Here is a 21,880-nt window from a genome sequence, read left to right on the forward strand (position 1 = left end):
ACAAATTAAGAATCTCATCCCCTCAGCACACCCAAGATGTGACTTAAATGACTATTTGATTAAGGATAGTCACTACAATTGGCATGTTGCAAACGCACATCCCAATATATCAGATTACTGTAGCATTTGATGAATCCAAAAGTAGCACACAGATTTAAACCTGGAAGCTCTGATTTAAATCCAAATGGTGTACCACTGAGCTACACTCTAATACTACCAGAAAACCTTTCAAATGTTCTACCACAGAGCTCTACCCCCACAAATGAAGTTGCTCAAAACAACTTAAAAAATAAATAATTTCCTTCAATTCAGTTCAATTCGATTCAATTCAAAGTGTTTATTGTTATATGCACAGTGAGGAAAACAAGTTCCCTGTACAATTAAATTCTTTCTTTGCTGTCCACAGTGAATGCCGAGACAAAAACGGCATTTGAGAGCAGAGTGAGTAAACACGTCTGCCTCGGGGGGCACCATAATGCCTTCAGTTTGACTGTTGAAAGATAACAAAATTAAGCAATAACTGCCTCACTGTAATGCCAAGGTTTTGGTTATGCCACTCATGGTAAGTCTAAAGGGAGCACTCAGATTTTTACTGGAGACCTCTTCCTCTGCAGTCAAATGGCCTTCCACTGAGCTGTATTTATCTCATATTTATCAAATGGGTTACCAATAAATCAAATAGTTTGTCTTTAGAATGTCATTTGAAAATTGATTGGCTTCCCACATCACAGTACATCAAAAAAAAAAAAAAAAAAAAAAAGAAAAGAAACTAAAAAACAACAATTTAGGATTTGATAGTCCAAAGGGAGCATCCAGATTTCAAGCTGGGACTTTAAACTGCAGTCAGATGCTTTACCACTGATCTACACCCCCACATGTTGTTCAGAACAGAACAACAACAACAAAAATGTTTTATTTATCTAAACAACACTGAATATACTGCATTTATTTTACATAATGGTTTAACAAATAGTAATGAAATAAACCAAATATTAAAGAAAACATTTGTTTAACATATGGTAATTCAATACACTCAACGTAATAATAATAATAATAATAATAACAACTTAAACACACAATTAATGTTGAATTAACATAATGATGAATTATAATTTTTTTATGATACTATTTTGAATTGTGTATTTATAACTTATTTTTATTTGGATGAATATAATTTTTGTGCATAGATATGTATAGGTATAGGTAGATGCCACATTCGACTGCTTCAGACACGCCAATGCGTCCGCCATCTTGGAATGGTCTAAATGTCGTCACTTTGTTATTATGCATTACATAACAAATAAATTCATGAATTAGTTGTTCTAAACAGTTATTATTTATTTATTTATTTTGCCTTTCTGATGTAATTACAATTACATGAGGAGCAGAGAGTGAAAGTCAAAACAACTGATCACAGAAGGATAACAGAATCACATTTGATTCCTCTGGGGGATTTGCTTTTGCTTTTGCTTTTGTTTACAGGAAATAATGAACCCTCCATTGCTCTGCTTTAGTTTAAAGCACAGATGGAAGCTAATGTACTCTCTGATCATTGGGTGCAAGACACACAACACTTTTGATGAGTAGCTGCTAACGTATCTTACAAAATAAATAAATAAAAACACACACCATCAAATGTTACACCACCAGAAATTCTATTACACTTCTCCTCCTTTGTGTGTGGGTGTGTGGGTTGCTGGAGGAGTGAGAAAAGCCAGAAACAGAAGTCAGGTACATGCAGCAAACACAGTGTGTGTGCTTTTGTGGGTGAAATGATATTTTTGAGGTGGGTCTGCATGTTCATAGTACTTCCTCCTTTGAACAGGGATTTTTTTGTACATTTTATTAGATCAGTTCCGTTCAGTTGTGTTATGTGCTGCACTCTGTCTCTGTCTTTCTGTCTCACTCTCACTTTCTCTCTCCCTCCCTCCATCTGCTCTCTTCCCTATCTGTGTCCATCTCATTTAGTCTTTCTGCATCTCCATTTTGTGGCATGATCTTCACTTTGGTTTGGGTTCTTTTCTTTCAAAGTCCCGGTGACCCGAACTTTGTTTTTAATGGTATTCTCAGTGACTTCTCTCTTCCTCTTTCACTCTCTCTCATATACTTTTTACATTGTGTTGTTACCATCATCCAGGCACATTTGCATGAATGACGTTTGTATTTCCTCCATTCGCAGCAGAAACGGCTGTAAGAAAACTAAAGAGAGAAGAGGAACCAGGGGCCTTTGTGGTGAGAGAGGGTGCTACAGTCACATGCTCTCTGTCACTCTCTTGTTCGTTTTACCTCGCACTGTTCCAAAGCTGGATTTTTGTTTCCACGTTGTTGATTTAATTGGGCAATCTTTAGCTGCTGCCGTGTCATCTTTAAGTTCCAAGCTCTGGTGAGTGACCCATGATTCCACCCATTATTGATCTTAGGGCATGCAGACTGATCTTCTTCATATCTTTTGATTAGCTTAATATGAATCTTTCATAAGCGTAATGATAGAAGACAGGGCACAGATAAAGGGATGTGAACAATACAAAGAACTGTACTGTTTAAATTTAACTTTAAGTTCTTTATTTCTGCAAGTAAATAGGGATGAAAGGCAATGCTATTTTTATTTTTTGCTTGTTCTCAAATCATTTTGTTTGTTTATTTAGTTATTTATTTTTCATAGTGATGCAATTTGTACATTTGCATTTGTCTAATTATATCTAACCGGTCAACAAGCTAAAATGTACAGCATCAGGTTTAATGAATACATAACTGGTGTGAAAATCTTTTTTTTTTTAATTATTGTTTTATTTTTATTTTATTTTATTTTATTATTTTTTTTATTTTTTTTGTCAAAGTAGTGTCAAATGAATGACAAACTTTCTGCAAACCTCTCAGGTATACATTATTTTAGACAGGACTGTATTTCTTAACTCTAAAGGCTAAAGGACCTCACGAGCCAAGTATCATCATAAATATGCATTCATGTTACAAGAACTAAAATATAAAATTTAAAAACAAAAGGATGTTAAGGCACTTTTTTATATATAAATAAAAAAGTGTCTTCACATTTACATAAATGTAAAAATAATCTAGTCTAGGTAGGAGGTCCTTGATGCTATCATTTTTCTAGAAATGAGTCATACATTTACCACCACTGTTTTCTGCTCATACTCCTCTGGTGCTTCTGCAGTATGCAAATATTGACCATGTGTTCAAAATAAATATGAGATTCCTACTAGACTAAATTCAAAGTCGTATTGAAGAATCTTCAGCGCATTTTTACATTTCCATGATTAATTGAGCAGAGGAAAAGACAACAGTTGCTCTTCAAAATTATTATTATTATTATTATTATTATTTTTCTTTTTAAATAAATCAATAATCAACTATGTTTTCTGCTGGTATATGATTTTCTTTTGAAGTCCAGATTAGCCAGCCTGCTCTAATACAGATTTTGCAGCTTGTACCCTCTCAGTCTGTTTAAACAGTGGTGATTTGTACTGTGGTGTGAAATCTTGGTTTCTTTAGCTTACTATTACCTGTATTCCCATGCAACTTCAAGTTAAACTAAATGAAAATGAGAAATTTTGCCTTGGAAACTAGCTGAAATAAAAAAAAAAAAAAATAAAATAAAATAAAATGAAATGAAATGAAATGAAATGAAATGAAATGAAATGAAATAAAATAATGAAACTCTTTCTTTTTTTAGGTAATTAGTGAGCTCCGTCTCCCAGCATCACAAGGGTTGTGTTACCATGGCAACTAGCAAGCAGAGCTTTATGAGAGCTACCAAGCCTCAGTGTTCAGTGTCTGCACAGAGAGAGGAAGAGACGCGTGTTAAGGCCCCTCTCACGACTATGTATGTCCACAACGTTCCTGCCCCTGGCCTGCAGCCATATCCACAGGCCCAACCTGAAGCCTTGCAGGATGCAACGGTTGTACCACTGTTCCTGCCAAGGATGTGCAGCAACTCGACTCTACCCTCTCTGACACTGCATTTTGCCAGTGGGACTGTTTTGCAACAACAAAGGTTAGTGGCTCCAGCAACGTCGGCCAGACCTAAGTCTATTGGGAAACATATTTGCCCACAGTGCGGTAAGGACTGTCTGAAGCCCAGCGTGCTCGAGAAACATCTTCGTTGTCACACGGGAGAGCGACCATATCCCTGCACTACCTGTGGCATTTCTTTCAAGACGCAGAGCAACCTTTATAAACACAAGCGCACCCAGGCTCATGCCCGCCTTTCCAGCGAATCTGACAAAGGCACCTTCAGCAGCCAGGAGAGCACAGAGAGCTTAAAGGACAACTGTACTAGTCCATCATGTGAGATGAATGGCAAAGAAGTCCTTCCTGTAGTGACCATACCGAGTCAGGTAGACTCTATAGAGACTAAGACAATGTCTATAGAATGGGCATTACACAATGCTGCCATGGTTGGATTAAGCACAATACCAGCACTTCAGGACATGGGAAATTCTTTGAGAAAAACTGTGGAATTATCAGATGGCTTGAAAAATAATCCTGCTATCCAGCAGATATGTGCACTGAATGAGGATAGATTTACACAGCTGACTCCAAACCGTGTACCTCTTCAGAGGCAGGAAGCTTTATTTTCCAAACCATGGGATTCCCCAATGTCCCGAGGAAAATCTCAAAGCCACGACAGTACAGATTCTGGCTTCAGTGACAGCAGTGAGCATCATTCATCCAGCAGTCCTGGAGCAAGTTTGCATGATCCCAGTATGGAATCATTGACAGAAGCTACTATGGAACAGCAGGAAACAGGAGCCTCACAGACATCCGCAGAGATGACCCCTGACCCCAAAAGCAAGGTGTCCATTCAGGAGAAGCAGAAGCTGGAAGAACGTATTTCAAAGCTTATATATGAGAATAGTGTGTTGGTGGATAATAAACAACTGGAACATGTGCGGCCAAGAAAGACAGTATTATCAAAACAAGGAAGCATTGATCTTCCTGTGCCATACACTTATAAAGACTCCTTCCATTTTGATTTAAGGAGAAGCAAGCACACCTCAAGCTCACAAAATCAAGATAGAGGAGGTGGGGCAATTGACAACTCTGTGCCTACACAGCACTCCACTGGCCTAGAGCATGCACCATTAACACGAAGCAGTTCTTTACCCTTCACTATGGGTGGCAAATCCACTGATGGAGCAATGAATTTGAATCTTAGCAGACGGTGCAGTGCAGGGCATGTTTACCCATTACGGTCATCAGACCAACAAGCACCAGGTCATCGCTCACTAGTTAGGCAGGTAGCGGTAGATTGTCTGCCTACTGCAGAGGGATCCCCCACTGAAAGAGGTAGTATTAACAGCCTTAGCTCTGATGGAGACGCCACTGATGTCGGAACAGAGTCAATTATAAAAGGAAACTACAGAAAAAAAGCCCGAAAATTTGATTACACAAAATGGCACACTTACAAAGGTGGGACATTTACGAAACTCTACAATACTGAGAAAGACTGTCTACTGAAGACGAAAAAAACTACACTGAATTCTGAAAAAAGCCTGGAAATTCAAACTAGTCAAAAGAGGGACAATGGATCTGTGTCTCTGAGCTTTACGTCCTGTTCTGTTGTGACCTTACAAAATGACCTTAAAATGTTATATACCAGCTTTGAAAATAATAAGGGGGAAGACATGGAGAGGGATGAAATAATAACACAACACACTGATTTCCATATCCCATCAGAAAGGAAAAAACAGCGCACTGGGAATGATGTGCAAATGGTCAGTATTTCAGATCCTAAAACTGGAGGGGCAAATGGAAATCTGTGTGGTTTAATTCATCAATTACCCCTGTCAGCTTGTGCAACGAATGGTTCTATCACAGTACCAGCACAAAAGGTCAACATGCAAAATCTCCAACCGCAGGGTAGCTTCATACATCAGTTCTCAAATCCAAGTAAGCTCCTTGGTAATACTCTTAGCCCTGCTGTTTGTTTTATCAATGTGAGTCGGACATCTGGAACCCCGCCTGGTTCTATCAGCAGCCCTACTGTCCCTTTAGCCAAGACCAGCTTTCCTCCCAAGTACCAGCTAAAAATTCCGTGTTCCACAGATGGAGTGTCAGCTTCTTGTTCTGGCTCAACTTTAGCACATAGCACATGCTCAAACGTTCCAACTCTCAAGCAAAGCCACCAAACTACAGTGCAGTGTCATCTTGAAAACAGTGTACTATCATCAAAGCAGTGTCAGGGTGTTTCAATAGCCACAACCTTTGACCGAAGTAAGCAAGATGAATTGTGTGCAACAACCCTAATGCCTATGTTATCGGTTTCCTGTACAGAGCTAAATCAAACATACACTTTATCCAAAATCCTGACACATATTCAGTCTACCACACCTACATCAACTTCACTTGTTTCTCCAGCAGTGCACCATCAAATACCTTTGTTGCAGAGCAACTGTGCAACACGTGTGGTGGAAAACCCGTCAACAGTTTCTATATCATCTGTATTAACAACCTCAGGGAACGCTCAGCCTGTTACATCAATGAACATGTCAACAGTGAATTATTACTCAGAATCCAGTCTACAAACCTATTCTTCATTAACTACGACACCTACAATACAAAACCATCCTGCCTCCCCTGTGATTGAATCAGAAAAACCTCTTGGTCTTACTGCAGACACCAAATCCACAGTTTATGAAAATATTCTGAACAGCACTGCTTCTAAAATGGCCAGTGGTGACTTTCAAGGGTCCCAGTCGGAAGGAAAGATGATACTACTAAATGGCTCAACACAGGCTCAGAACACATTTTATGTACAAACAGCTGACCTCCAGATAGTCATGCAGCTCATTTCTGATGAACAGTTAGCACTGATAGAGCCTCATATTGAAACAACAACTTCAAACATTTTAACAAACCAGACAACACTTTCACAGGAGGTATATAGCAATGACGTGTCTCCTGTGTGCATGGCACAGGAAATGATAAATAATGGTGAGATGAGCAAGAAGAATGGTTCCAACTGTGAATCTGCCAGTCCAGTAAACAAAGCAGAAATTGTTTGCAATTTAAACTCTCAAAATGATAAAAATTATGCAAATGGAAGCCCTCACTGTGTTTCATCTTGGTCACATCCACAGACAAAGGTTCATATCTCAGCCTCAGTGGATTATAATAAAAATTCTGCTTGGCAGTTGGATGAACCACAGAAGATACCTGAGAATTCACAGGAAAGAAAATCTGCTTGGTTTGAGGTCACCACAGAGACACACCACAAACTAGCAGCTGGAGACAAACTAAGTCAACCTCATTTACTGGACACCAGTGATTTTGTCCATAACAAAGATTTGGACAACTCCACTGAGGACCAAACATTCACAGAGATAACCAGAGATAAAGAGCTGTTCTGTTTAATGGAGCCAAATCAAATTCAAACTATAACAAATACTAAGCCAGTGGAGCCAAAGGAAACAGGTCACCTCATGTCAGTCACATTATCAGGAAACTGTGAAAGTGTTCAAACAAAGACACCTACACAGCTCAGAACTTGTATCTGTGAGAAAAAGATGTCTACTGCAGAATCACAACTTAAGCAAAAAGATCTAAACTCCACAATACAACCCAGTCACAACAAGCCACACTGGGCTGCATGTGGCAGCTTAGAATTAGATACAAGAGAAATGAGAGCATGTGACAAAGGTAAGCTCAGCTGCAAGCTGATTGAGACATTTTGTCCAGGCCAAACACCTACACAGTATGAATTCAAACAAGCCTTTGCTCCAGGCCCAGGTGACTCTGGGAATGACACTTTCAATCAAGTGAAAGTATCCTGTCCGATGCTGAACAGGACATCTAATGTTCAAAGCATTCCTGAAGACAGAACCAGATGTGGAGATGTCCATACACATCATGCCAATCTGGAAATATTTACAGGTGGGACCTAATATTAAATATATAATTCTGCAAGGTAATACTGTCATGCTATTTAAAGTGTAGCACTGTCTAGTACTTGCATGTGATAGAGCAACCATAGCTAGACATTGTACATAATAAATACTCATATCACAGAGTGACATAACATTTTCTCTCCACAAGAGGGTGACAAGAGATCTAAGGGTGTACTCACACTAGGCACAGTTGCCCTGGACCGAGCTGAGTGCAAGTTATCCCTCCTCCCCACTCCCCCGCTGTCCTGCACTCACACTTGCACTAAACTTTCCGGGCTGGAGCACGCTTACGTCATGTATGAGATAATGCAGAAAACCACTTTCGCTAATATTCTGCCGAATAATTAATAATAATTAATTTATAATTTTTTCCATGCATTCACTTGTATGTATCAGAAAATTATTACGGAGACAGCTGAGGTTAATGAAATAATTTGCAAGTTTAAATCGCAAACTACATTTCCTGTTTATTAATAAGGTAAGAATGAGAGCCATTATTAACCTAAATATAATTAAATTAATTGAAAAGTGTAGTATAGTAGTAGTAATAGAATATGTTTGCGGTTGTAATGATGACAGTAGCACACACAAAATAGTATCTGTTCTGAGCTCCGGCGTGGATAGCACTCACACTGCATGCGTACCGTGCCCGAGCCCAACAGAACCATGCCCTGGCCCACCTCTTCCAACCGGGCCAGGGACGGCTAAATGAACTGTGCTCGAGTGCGGCACAGAGGGCTCACACTAGTCAAACAAACCGGGCTTTGGGGGTCAAACACGCCTGGGCACGGTTTAAAATGCCTAGTGTTAGTACACCATAAACTTCCCATGTCTCTGTTACCAGACAATACTTTTTGACAATGCAGATTTACTCTTATTTTTTTTTATTATCTCATACAGTCCATAAAAGTGGGCTCTATAAATTACATCTATGAAAATTGTTAATGATTCCTCTCTTGAAAGAACATTGTCCTCAAATTTTGCTCTTGGCCTCTCTGAGAAAGTATAATTTGTGCCCACATTTGTTGTTTACAGCAGACAATATACAATTTAAACACTTAACACTTCAACCTCTTAAATCTTAAATTTTTTTTTTTTTTTTTTTTTTTACAACATTATGCCAAGTCACATGCTGTAGTAACATAAGAATATTACCAAAATCTTAGAATTCTTTGTGAAATGTTTCAGAATTCTAAGTGGATAAGTACAGAAAAACCTAAACATAAAGTGCAATTTTATAGGTTAAAGAATGAAAACTTCAGAAAAGAATGCTTGCAGCTGATTACATCAAATTTAGCAGACACATAATTTACTATTGTCCATTAATGCAACTATCAAAGTTACATTAAAAATGGTGTTTCCTGTATTGACAGAGACATGCCAGAGACATCTCAGATTGGTATGCAACATTACACATTTAGTATGATTATGTCAAAAAGGGCAAGCTGTTGAACCACTCTGTCTTGCCTGTTCAGTTTATCAGTTCACAAGCAGAACCTGTTTTGAATTCAGTAGGATCACCAAGATTTTAGTGTGAGAGGGTGAATCTAAGGTGAACATCATTAAGATGTCATTACATACTTTTTCTGTCCTAACCTTTGTTATTCCACTGTATTCCCACACTGACCTGATGTTTCTCTTATCAGAGTCACTTGTTAGAGGTGAATGTTTGATCCTTGCAGTCCTTACAGTTTAAATAACACTCTAAAGAGATTCCCTTTCATTAGGTCACAGGTCACTCAAATTAGTCACAGTAACAAATATGAAGAATGTCAAGTGTCCACCAGAAGGGCTTAGAATAGACAAAACACACAGCTCCCTAAATAATAAAAAAAGGAGGAAAAAAAATCTGTGGCTTCATCATAGATTTGACTGATCAGATGTGTTCAGGGAATTAACAGGGTGCTTGGTAGAGGTCACTGGAAGATAGTCCCTACAGGGACTCACCAGAGCAAAGACCCAGAGTTTAAAGTGAGATTTTGTGCCTGTCTCCATTCCAGACAGCTGACAAGCAATCTGAGAGCCAAATTCAGACCCCTTTTCTGAGCAATGCTGCACAGAGGCATGCGCAAGAGTTTAGCCAAACTAGTTCCACCCCAGAGAACCTGATCAATTTTTTTCCACAAAGACAATAATTTGTATATCTCCACTGCCATAATATATAGTAGCATATGTTGGTCATTGTGCCTTGATAAACAATGTGTAACTGTCACATTTTTTCTTGATTTGGCTGACATTGGGTTTGCAATATGTTCCAAGAAGCTGAATGCCAAAAATCTGCACATCAATTACAATGGTTTTCTGGCTGTAACTTTTTTTTGTATTTATAATAACATTTTCATGTTCCATTTTAAAAAGATTTCTGTGACCAATTTATCAGTTTTGGATAAAGAGGATTTGGCTGCCATAAAACTTCTTTAGTTGCTTATAAAAAGTTGGCATAAACAGCTGGGTGTGCATGCAGTTATTTTATGAATGTTCATGCTTTCAACAACATGAAAAAGTAACACTTCTGTCATATTAGTATTATACTACCTGTCCATACTCTTTCACAGTGAATTTATTTAAATATTTGGAGATGTCCTCATAGGATATATAATACAATTCTCAGACAAACCAAAAGAATAAGCTGATACCTGGCTTCAGGGACAGACTCCAAAATGTGCTGCATTTATTCATTCAATGTTCTGCCCTCAGGATCTGTGGAGGATGGTACCCTCAAAAGCTTGCGGTTTCAGAGGGACCCTGGGACAGAGAGCAAGGAATCAGTCCCCAAAGATCCTGAGAGTAGAGGTGGAGAGGGGGAAAGAGCCAGAACAGAGGTGGCTGACAAGAACAACACATGCCAAGACTTCAAAAACAAAGGCAAAAGAGACAAAAGAAAGGTGAGAGTAAAGAAAGAAAGGGCACATAAAGTATGGGGGGGGATTGGTTGAATTAGGGAGCATAGATAGTGACAGGTGAAGTCCTGAAAAAACATTCAAATCCAAGAAAAAATGTGGAATACACGACCAGATGTTTAGCATAACAATTCAAGTCAAGTCACCTTTATTTATATAGTGCATTATAAAATACTGATTGTGTCAAAGCAGCTTTACAGTGTTAAACAGGAAAATAGTTTGTCAATAATGCAAGGGCTGTAGAGGTTGTCTCTAGGTTCTGATCAACCACCTGGTCTGAATATGGACGGGATCTGGGTGGCTACTGTGACCATCTGATCTGCATACAATCTGGATCCATATGGCTATGGTAAACTCGGAATAAGAATGAAAAAGAGTAATATTAGCATAGATTCCATTGTTCTTACGATGTAGCAAGTACAAATGGTGCTATGGGAAGTGTTCCCAGTTCAGTGACGTGACATACAGCCAAGTATGGTGACCCATACTCAGAATTCATGCTCTGCATTTAACCCATCCAAAGTGCACACACACAGCAGTGAACACACACACACACCGTGAACACACACCCGGAGCAGTGGGCAGCCATTTATGCTGCAGCGCCCAGGGTGCACTTGGGGGTTTGGTGTCTTGCTCAAGGACACCTCAGTCATGGTATTGCCGGCCCAGAATGGAACCCAACAACCTTAGATTTAGGAGTCAAACTCTTTAACCATTAGGCCACGACTTCCCCACCTAATTCCCCACCGGTTGACCTAATTAATGCAGCCTAAAAATCCTTTAACGGATTTCAATTACAGAAATGCGATAGTGTATTATGTGCATGCCAGGTTAAAGAGATGGGTCTTTAATCTAGTCTGCTATCAAATAGCACACCTAGGTTCCTAACTGATGACAAAGAATTAACAGAGCAGCTAACAAGTGTTAGACAGTTTTTTATGTTATTACATGAAGAGGTTTCTGGTCCAATAATTGAAACCTCTGTCTTTTTGTTTGTTTATTTGTTTGTTTTTCTCATAATTTAGCAGTAGGAAATTACTAGTCATCCAGTCTTTTATATGCATTCCATTAGTTTTGCGAAGTGGTATGTTTCATCTGGCTACAAAGAAATATAGAGCTGAGTATCATCAGCATAACAGTGAAAGCTTACACCATGTTTTTTAACTATATCTCCCAAGGGTAACATGTAAAGCATGAAAAGCAACAGTCCTAGTACTGAGCCTTGTGGTACTCCATACTGTACTTGTGATCGATATGATACCTTGTCATTCACTGCTATGAATTGATGTCAGTCAGATAAATAAGATTTGAACCATGACAATGCAATTTCGATAATCGCAAGATAATTTTTTAGTCTACTCAAAAGAATGTTGAGTCGGTAGTGTCAAATGCAGTGCTAAGATCCAGTAGCACTAATAAAGAAATGCAACCTCGATCAGATGTTAACAGCAGGTCATTTGTAACTGATGAGAGAAGTCTCAGTACTATGATCTGGTCTAAATCCTGACTGGAAATCCTCACAGATACCATTTCTGTCTAAGAAAGAACATAGCTGAGAGGATACTGCCTTTTCTAGTATTTTTGACAGAAAGTGAAGATTTGAGATCGGTTGGTAATTCTCTAGAATTAAGTTGTGTTTTTAGAGAGAGGCATAATAACAGCCAATTTAAAGGTTTTGGGGACATATCCTAATGACATTGATGAATTAATAATATTCAGAAGAGGTCCTAGTAGCTTAGATGGAGTAGGGTCTAACAGACATGTTGTAGGTTTTGATGATTTGACAAGTTTATACAATTCTTCCTCTTTTATAGCAGAGAATGAGTGGAATTGTTCCTCAGGGGATCTAAAGTCTGATACGATGTTGTAGCTGACGGCTGCATGGTTATAATTTTATCTCTAATAGTATCGATCTTGGAAGCAAAGAAGTTCATAAAGTCATTACTGCAATGCTGCTGGGGAATGTCTGTGACTGTTGATGCTTTATTTTCTGTTAATTTAGACATTGTATTGAATAAATGCCTGGGGTTGTATTTGTTTTCTTCTAAGAGAGAAAAAAGTAAGCAGATCTAGCAGTTTTTGGAGCTTTTCTATAAGTAGAAGTATTTTCCCACCATGCAATACGAAATACCTTAAGTTTTGTTTTCTTCCAGCTGCGCTTCATTTTCCAGGGTGCTATCAACATGGATAATAAAATCACCAACAGTTAAGACTTTACATGTAGCTAGCACAAACTCAGATAGAAAACAGAAAATTATTTGATAAAGTCTGTATGGTGCCCTGGTAGCCTGTATACACCAAGGGCAATGACATAACTAATAGCAAATTTTACACTGTGACCGTTTACTAGACATTATACTGTAACATATATTTAATTATTTTATTTTGATTAATTATTATAAGTATTAAGTAATAAAGCACTTCACATACAACCGACAGACAATGTTTGAAGAGGGACATCAGCATAAACTAGCCTGCCAGCACCGCACCACCCCTGAAGAGGACAGTGTGAGGCATTCCATAATGTGTACTAACTATATGTTTCCTTTGACAATAGGAAGAGGCAACGTCTTGTGAGGAGCATCAAACATCTGCTCAAGCTCACCCACATTTCTCCCGGGAAGTGTCCCTTAACATTTCAGAGCCACTTAAGCATGAAACAAACAAACCAAAAGCATCTGTTTGCACAAAAAATCTTTCACAAACCTGTCAGCATCAAGGTCAAGGGGAATGTAACAACACCACCAGAAAAGACAGCATATGTGAATATTTGGTTAACAGTCCTCAAGACACAAGCCAAAAGGAGACATCTTCACCGAAGTATTCCAATCAAACATGCAGTCATCTTTTGGTGCATCCAGTCAAAGTGAATACAACGCAAAATGAATTCCAAAAGGAGACACAGACAAGGGGTGCTATGAGCTACTGGATTTATTCCAAAGGCAATCAAGTACAGACATCAAAACACAAAATGGGTGGCACAACTTTATCAGCCAGCGTTCTGCAAAATAACTGTGGTTCTTCGAAGAATAAGATGGTTGATGCAAGTATTGCTTCATCATCCAGTGCTGGGCCCAGTTCTTGCAATCCCTCACATCAAATGTCTAGTCAAGAATTTCACACTCATCAAATATGTCCCCCAGCCATGCACAGCAACCCAACATATTTAGGTAATAACAGTTACCTGGAGCATGAGGACAGCAACAGCAGCAGCGATGATGAGCAAAAACTAGTCATTGAACTTGAGTAAGGTGAAAGTACACACAAGGCAAAACAAACCAAGGTATCCAATACTGCCACATGTGTCACTACACAGAAGGCAAAAGGCCCTTTAGCAACTTGCAATGAAAAACCTTTGGGATCATTAGGCTGACATGAAATGGTATTTTATCATCATAAATCTAAATACTGGGGTATAATTTTGTGACATGACATATATTGATGTTACTCTCACAATAAAAGCTCATAAGCAGAGAACATATATATATATATATATATATATATATATATATATATATATATATATATATATATATATATATATATTATTATTTATTTATATTTGCAAATATTCAAAGTCTATTGAGGCCATACAATTGCTTTGCATGAAGAACAGACCCAAATTTAATCATGTACAATTCCTAATGCTGATGCTGAAATCCTGCACACATTCAAAAGTTTTACCATATTTTTAATGTCTAATGTCATTTGCTCTTGTGTGTTTTTGTGACAGTCTGCATCATGGTCAATTTTAGATTTATCTTTTACATGAGTGCTGGTTGTTTTTTTCACAGAGAAGGAAAATTTTCAGCTATTGAAACCATGTGATTTGCTTTGTTCCTCACATAGAGTTCTGCAAGTTTTCTGAACCTAAGATACCAATAGATCGGTAAGGATTCAAAATGCAGCCCAAGTCATTTAGACTTTTGTGGTGCTTTTTTGTTCTCTGCTTTCTCTCTCTCTCTCTTTTTCTTCAGATGGAATTAAAAAAAAAATACTTTTCAAAATACAGAAAAAAAGGGATTAAATGTACAGAAATAAGTTAAGGGTTAACATTGGTTAATGCTTTCACTATCATTTGCTAACAATGAACAATACACTTGTTCAACTTCAACTTCAATTTATTTGTATAGCACATTTATACACAACTTCGTTGCCCAAAGTGCTTCACAGTGTAGAATAAAAACACAGTAGACACACAAATTTACAAGTACAGAAATTAAACAAGAGATACTTAAAAAGCCAAGCTAAACAGATAAGTCTTCAGCTGAGAATATTACCATATTTATGAATTTTTGCTAACATTAGTTCAGACAGGACCACTTTGGCATGTAACTTGAATTTATTGAAACACAATTTATATTTGGCGGTATGGTTCCTTATGGGGGTTCTTGCTCCAAAATTAATTGAACATACAAGAGCTTTAACATCAACCCCCCGGAACCATCAACTTGGAAATACATGTAGATGTGGCAGTGGGACATCTATACTGTAGCTTGGTTATGAGGATGAGTGACTCTCAGCAGTGAGGCCCATGCCAGCCAGGACTTGAAAGCCTTAGTGATCTGAAACAAAAGAAGATGACAACCAGAATGTGCACAGTAATATGCTAATGCTTATAATAGGGAGGGAGGGTTGCAGGCAGTTTGAGCATCCTTACCGAGCAGTAATGCCACGTATATATGTTCCGTGTCTAATAGGAGAATGGTAGTGATTGGAGCGATTTGACAGCTGACTGCGTCAGCTGGTCACAGCATTATGCCTACATGGCCTGACTGAACTAACGCTGGGCATCGATTTAATAAAATCCAACTGTTCATTGTTAGTTAATGTAAGCTCAGGTTCATTAACTAATATTAACTTTATTAATATTACACACACACACACACACACACAATTATTTAGTGCCTTTAAACTGGATTTTATTTTATTTTTTTCATAAGTGTGCTCCATGTAAAGTAGTAGGCAATTAAACTGGTTTATTTATGCCAAATATGTGATTTGATATAAATGAAACAAGATTTTTAGGTTACATGAGCAAAAGTAATTCCTAGTCAAAGAAAAAAAGTTCTTCAGGTAACAACTGCAGACTTTCATTTTTTTACAGTGTATAAAACTGTTTTCATCATAGGAAACTTCCTCAGGTCCACACAATGAAGTTTTTTTTTGTGGACATTTGGACCCCAAAAAGACAGTAAAACCATACTCAAAAACAGCCACAGACAATCTTTAATATTTTGTCAATGCCCACAGGTGTATCCAGGTGCATTTTATGCACACGCAAAACACCCAGGCACATTCTGCATCCTCACGCTACCCTCCATCAACAGGTGCACATATGCTGTAAACCATACTGCATTTCACAGCCCTAGGAGTTTCACCTTATATTTTGTGGAGGCACCTGGAGAAAGCACTCAGGATGTGCACATTCTTCTTGAGAGTGTAATCTCTTTATGTGATTCACAATAGCTGAATAAGTATAAAGCTTTGGCCCAAGAATAAATTCTCACAATGAGGTTCCACATAGATCAGTCATCCGGCCATCAGTAAATGCAGTGATGGCAATGATTCAGCCAGTGGGAGGCTTCTGGCAATGTGATTAAAAAGATTTTTACTCATCACAGACCTTTACCTTCCTGCACTATCATCAGTTCTTGGTGGCTGAATATCACTTGCTTAGACATAATAATATATATATATATATATATATATATATATATATATATATATATATATATAAAATAAAAAAACTTGCTTAGACAAAATTGAATGGACACTGTCTACACAAGATCAATGTATAACTGTACATGTATATATGTATATTTGAATGTTACCTCAAATTTTAAATGTTTTCAAATGTTTTCATGCCAAAATACATTGTGTTTTTGATGGTTTTAGTAAAATTACATAAGTAAAATTCTTCATGTATAAATTCTATAAATTCTATAAAGTCATATGGTATTGAGTGTGTTTAGTATAAATTCTCAAAATTATGTAACCCAGCATTTGCCACTTAAGAGACAAGATGCCTTGAAGGGGTAATTAGGGTGTTAATTAGAAACACTTTTGCTCATTTGCACTATTTTCTAAGCTGTAAATCTGCATGTGTAATATAATAAATTAGTGATCACTCTGCAACACCTTGTTACAAATATTGCACCACAAATCCTTTGAAAGAGCTTTACAGTTTTGAAAACAGCTTAGCAAATGCTACACTACTAAATAATGTTGTTAGGTCAGTAGTATGGCTACTTTAGTTAGTTACTCCCTAAAACTGGAATACACTGCGTATACAGACAACACTGTCAAAAGCCAGAAGCTATCTGTTACGCGGAGTCAGAAATGTTCGGATCCAATTGCAGAGCTTTATTAAGAGAATGGTCGGACAGGCAGTAATCAGGAACGGCGTCAGGTATGTCAGGGATGTCCAGAATCATAAACAGTAACAAGCAGAGGTCAGGGCAGGCAGCAGAGAATCAGAGTCGGTATAAACAATACAAGATCAGACACAGGAAGAACAAAACACAGGGAAAACCGCTCGGAAATGCTAGACAGGGCTAAACAAGGCTTCGCCCAGACTGAGAGTGATTGTGCTGCTTAAATGTGTGTGTGTGTATTAGCTGCAGGTGTGTGTGTGTAATTAGATGCAGGTGTGTGTGTGCAATCAGTCCCAGGAATGAGGCAGGATGGGAAATGGAGTTCGGAATGAGTCCTGAGTGAGTCCTGAGTGGAGTGCCCTCTACTGAAGCTCACAGGCACTCCAGCTAGAGATCATGACATAGCACCCCCCCAAGGAGCGGCTTCCAGATGCTCTAAACAATCTAGGAGGGCGGTGGAGCGGAGGCGGAACAGGGGGAGGGACAGAGGGCCACGTCTACGTGGAAGTGGATTGACCATGGACCGAGGCAGTGCTGACAGGGCAGGAATCCAGGGTGGAACAGGTGGAACTGGAGCCCACCGGGGCGGCGCAGAAGACCACCACAGCCGAGCAGATGGAACAGAGGCCCACCAGGGTGGAGCAGAGGACCACCACAGCCGAGAAGACGGGACAGAAGCCCACCAGGGGGGAGCAGAGGACCACCACAGCCGAGAAGATGGGACAGAAGCCCACCAGGGCGGAGCAGAGGACCACCACAGCCGAGCAGACGGGACAGAAGCCCACCAGGGCGGAGCAGAGGACCACCACAGTTGAGTCGACGGCACAGGAGAGCAAGTCTGGTCAGGTGGGACTGAAACAGAGAACATAAACAGGTTAATGGTGGCCTCCGTGGCTGTGATGAGGTGGTTAGAGAGTTCCCAAACGGCCTTCATAGCCGTGACAAGGCTGGCAGAGAGTTCACAGCCGGTCTCCATGGCCGTGACAGGGTAGGCGGTGAGTTCATGGATGGATACTACTGACACCTCCGAAGGTTCTGCAGCAGTTGCAGCCACCTCTGGAGGTTCCACAGCAGTAACAGTCTCCCTGACAGCAACACAACAGGTTGAGAGAAAAATAAAGCGATCCACAACCTCTAAAGTTTCAGTAGTGGTGTACGCAGCCCAAACACAACATAAAGCGATCCCCATCATGGGAAGAGCTTCAGACAGGAAAGTTAGTTCAGGAACAGAAGGGTTAGAGTTAGTGGGTTTGGGGATACCAGCTGCGCGTGCATATACCAGCAGTGTATCCCTCACACTGGAACCCAGACTGGGATACCGAAGGACTGAGCTTAAATATCTGGGTGCAACAGACAGGACGAGGCGAGGCTCTGGATGATCAGCTGTGACGAGACGAGGCTCTGGATGATCAGCTGTGACGAGACGAGGCTCTGGATGATTAGCTGTGATGTGACGAGACTCTGGCAGATCAGCTGTGGTATGATGAAGCTCTGGAAGCTCGGTAGTGATTTGACTGGGCTCTGGAAACTCAGTAGTGATTTGACTGGGCTCTTGAAGCTCAACGGGGACTTGACTTTGCTCTTGAAGATCAACGGGGACTTGACCTGACTCTGGACAGTCAGCTGTGGCTTGACCTGACTTTGGACGGTCAGCGGTGACTTGACCTGACTCTGGACGGTCAGCGGTGACTTGACCTGACTCTGGCAGATCAACTGCGGCTGCCATCTTGTGCAGCGGCGCCGGGCTGGAGCCATGACGTGAGTCCGGGGTCGTGTGCCTCCGCGACACCCACAGTGAATGCTGAGCCAACAATCAGCAATGCATAGTCCATAAACTGACCAAGAGATGAGTTGGGACCCTCACTGATTAATCGTGACTTGAGCGGTTCATTTAGTCCATCACAAAAAAAAAAAATCTATCACCACAAAATCCGGCAGATCAGAGAAATAAGTGAGGTCTAAATACTCTTGTACATAGTCCTCGAGTGATCCAGTGCCCTGCTTGAGGGCTAATAATAGGCTTGCCATATCCATACCTGACCAGTGTCCATACGAAAAGCTGCTGGATCCTGAGTGCCGAAGTCTTCTGTTACGCGGAGTCAGAGACGTTCGGATCCAATTGCAGAGCTTTATTAAGAGAATGGTTGGACAGGCAGTAATCAGGAACGGCGTCAGGTATGTCAGGGATATCCAGAATCATAAACAGTAACAAGCAGAGGTCAGGGCAGGCAGCAGAGAATCAGAGTCGTTATAAACAATACAAGATCAGACATGGGAAGAACAAAACACAGGGAAAACCGCTCGGAAATTCTAGACGGGGCTAAACAAGTCTTCGCCCAGACTGAGAGTGATTGTGCTGCTTAAATGTGTGTGTGTGTATTAGCTGCAGGTGTGTGTGTGTAATTAGATGCAGGTGTGTGTGTGCAATCAGTCCCAGGAATGAGGCAGGATGGGAAATGGAGTTCGGAAAGAGCCCTGAGTGGAGTGCCCTCTACTGAAGCTCACAGGCACTCCAGCTAGAGATTGTGACACTATCAGTGAAGAATAGGATGGTCAACTGTTTTTCTTGCCTGCAGAGATCTTGTCTTGGACTGTATACCTGTTCATCATCCTTAATGTTTTAGCAAATGGTCAAGTCAGAGTAGATTCTATCTTTTCCTTCATCTCTGTGCACTGCAGAGAGTCTCTAATAAACTTAAAATGTAGATAGATAGATAGATAGATAGATAGATGCATGGTGAAAGGTAGCCCTCAAGGCTCTTTGATCCCACCCACTCTCTGTGGCAAGCGAGTGAAACTCCATAGTGAACTCTGCTGAACTTCAGATACCTTAAGAGAGGTGGAGCAGGGGTGATCCACATCCCCCCTACTGGCTTGAATAAAAAAAAAAAAACTCTTTTGATCTCAGAAATGAAGTAATCGCAGTTGGTTGTTAGTGGAGGCTTCTGATCCCACAGAGCAGACACCCAGTCCAAAGTATTTTCAGTAGGAAATCTGCTGGGTTGGAGCTGGAAGGCCAGGGTACACTGGGTAATGAACCCTCTGCATCTCTCGGGACTGCCATCGAATATCTCTGGTGCTGGTGTAGCGTATCAGACCTGAACCAGACAAATTAAAGATTCGATCAGGACCATGGTTGAAACATGAGGAGCCGAATTCCTCAGAAAGGCAACAGGATGTTGTAAATCAACTCCTAGCACCACAGTCTGAAGCAAGCTAACCAACCAACTCTTTCAGGGAACAGCTTTCAACATTAACACCATTAGAACAATTATTGACAATTTCAATTCGGAGAAGAGATTTGGGGCAAGTAATCCAGACTGATGGTCAAAGAGATGCACAGCCTGACCATCACATGTAAACCCATGATAGTAATCATGATCACAAGATCTATGGATTGACTTCCCCCACCTAGAAGACTACCAGACTGAAATTCCTTTAAGGGGACCTTTTAACCTCTGGTCTCCACAGAACATCCTTATGTCAAAGAAAAGCAGAGAAACTGTCTTCATCTTCATTTTGTGTTCATCTACAGATGAACACAAAAAGACTTCTAAAGGAATATCAGTCCATTGCTTAACTCCATATAATTTATGAAACCCACACATTTGACTATCATGTTTCTAATCACTTATTGTGTATGTCTTTTTAATAACTATTGAATAGCTTAAGTATTCATATTCATGTTTTGTATGTGTGTTTTCAAATCTTCTTGCTTGAAACGTTTCTGACCATCAGTTATTTGTCAAATGTATCATATTCTTATCATAGGAATCATGTCCAAAATTATACCCTGCAAGAGCAGGAAAATTCGGACCACGTGATTGATAAGATAACATATGATTTATGAATGGGTAGGACAAACATCGCTTGACCCCGAGCGAAGACAATATCTAATTGGTCAAGACAACATTTGAGGTGTGGCCAAAAGGCCAGTTTAAATACTAAGGACACCATCAAATTTTGCTTTTTAGCTTTTGATTGTAGTTTTAGCTTTTAGCCATGCTTTTAGTCATCACTTTTAGCGTTCTTTGAGCGCTGTTCCAGCGTGCTTCGGCCTGCACTTCTGCTGCTGCTTAGCCACGATGAGAAGAGACTCCACCTAGTCTCGTCAAACTTTATTTCTGTTCTTTACTTTGGTTTCTTTTCTTTTCCATTTGAGAGTTTCGTGTTCGGAGTTAAGTTTTGTAACGCCGTGTCTCCAAATCTGACCTCGCGTGCCTGTCTGAAACTTCAACCAGCCCACAACTCTGCATCGTCAGCCAATACCCAACCACGGGCTTCCCAAGACGTCACTTAAATGACTACTGAACTTCCAGCCAATCAGCAACCTCGGGAAACCCCCTTTTCAGCGACAACAAAGGGAACTCCCGTTACACAGGCAACGCAAGTACAGATGGTAGACAACCAAAATGAGTAATGCCGCCGGGCATACCGCCGCCGCAGGGCCACGGCGTTAACTGCAAGTCAGTCGTGTGTTAAATTCATTCTCGAAACTACCGCCAGGTGGCGCAAAGGGACGGATTGCGAACTGAATGTAATTGTAAAATGAGATAAAAGGAGGAGTTAAAACAACAATAACATTATGATATAACATTGTACCATCTTTAAAAAACCATTAAAAAATGTACAGTGAGTTAATTTCAAAATGTAGGATAGTCTTAGGCTACAGTCTACTCATCAAAAATTAAAAGAA

At 39.9% G+C, this 21,880-nt stretch overlaps 1 protein-coding gene across 4 annotated transcripts; it reads left to right on the plus strand.

Moving 5' to 3' along the window:
* Positions 1-1,670: 1,670 nt before the first annotated feature.
* LOC109095491 lies at positions 1,671-16,514 on the plus strand. 4 transcript variants are annotated; one of them, XR_006161068.1, is made up of 6 exons: positions 1,841-2,060; positions 2,180-2,383; positions 3,692-7,893; positions 10,605-10,792; positions 13,365-14,696; positions 16,061-16,514. XR_006161068.1 is itself a non-coding variant. In XM_042765869.1 (6 exons), the coding sequence occupies exons 3-6, from the start codon at positions 3,738-3,740 to the stop codon at positions 14,055-14,057; spliced, it is 4,953 nt and encodes a 1,650-aa protein (XP_042621803.1). In that variant the 5' UTR covers positions 1,841-2,060; positions 2,180-2,383; positions 3,692-3,737; the 3' UTR covers positions 14,058-14,574. The 4 variants fall into 4 exon arrangements, 3 of the variants coding, with proteins under 3 accessions (XP_042621802.1, XP_042621803.1, XP_042621801.1); XM_042765869.1 differs by lacking the exon at positions 16,061-16,514 and having other exon boundaries at positions 3,692-7,659; positions 7,744-7,893; positions 13,365-14,574; XM_042765868.1 differs by lacking the exons at positions 1,841-2,060; positions 16,061-16,514 and adding an exon at positions 1,671-1,786 and having other exon boundaries at positions 13,365-14,574.
* The last annotated feature ends 5,366 nt before the right edge of the window (positions 16,515-21,880 follow it).

This window comes from Cyprinus carpio, chromosome A11 (assembly GCF_018340385.1).
Source record: "Cyprinus carpio isolate SPL01 chromosome A11, ASM1834038v1, whole genome shotgun sequence".
Taxonomy (NCBI): Eukaryota; Metazoa; Chordata; class Actinopteri; order Cypriniformes; family Cyprinidae; genus Cyprinus; species Cyprinus carpio.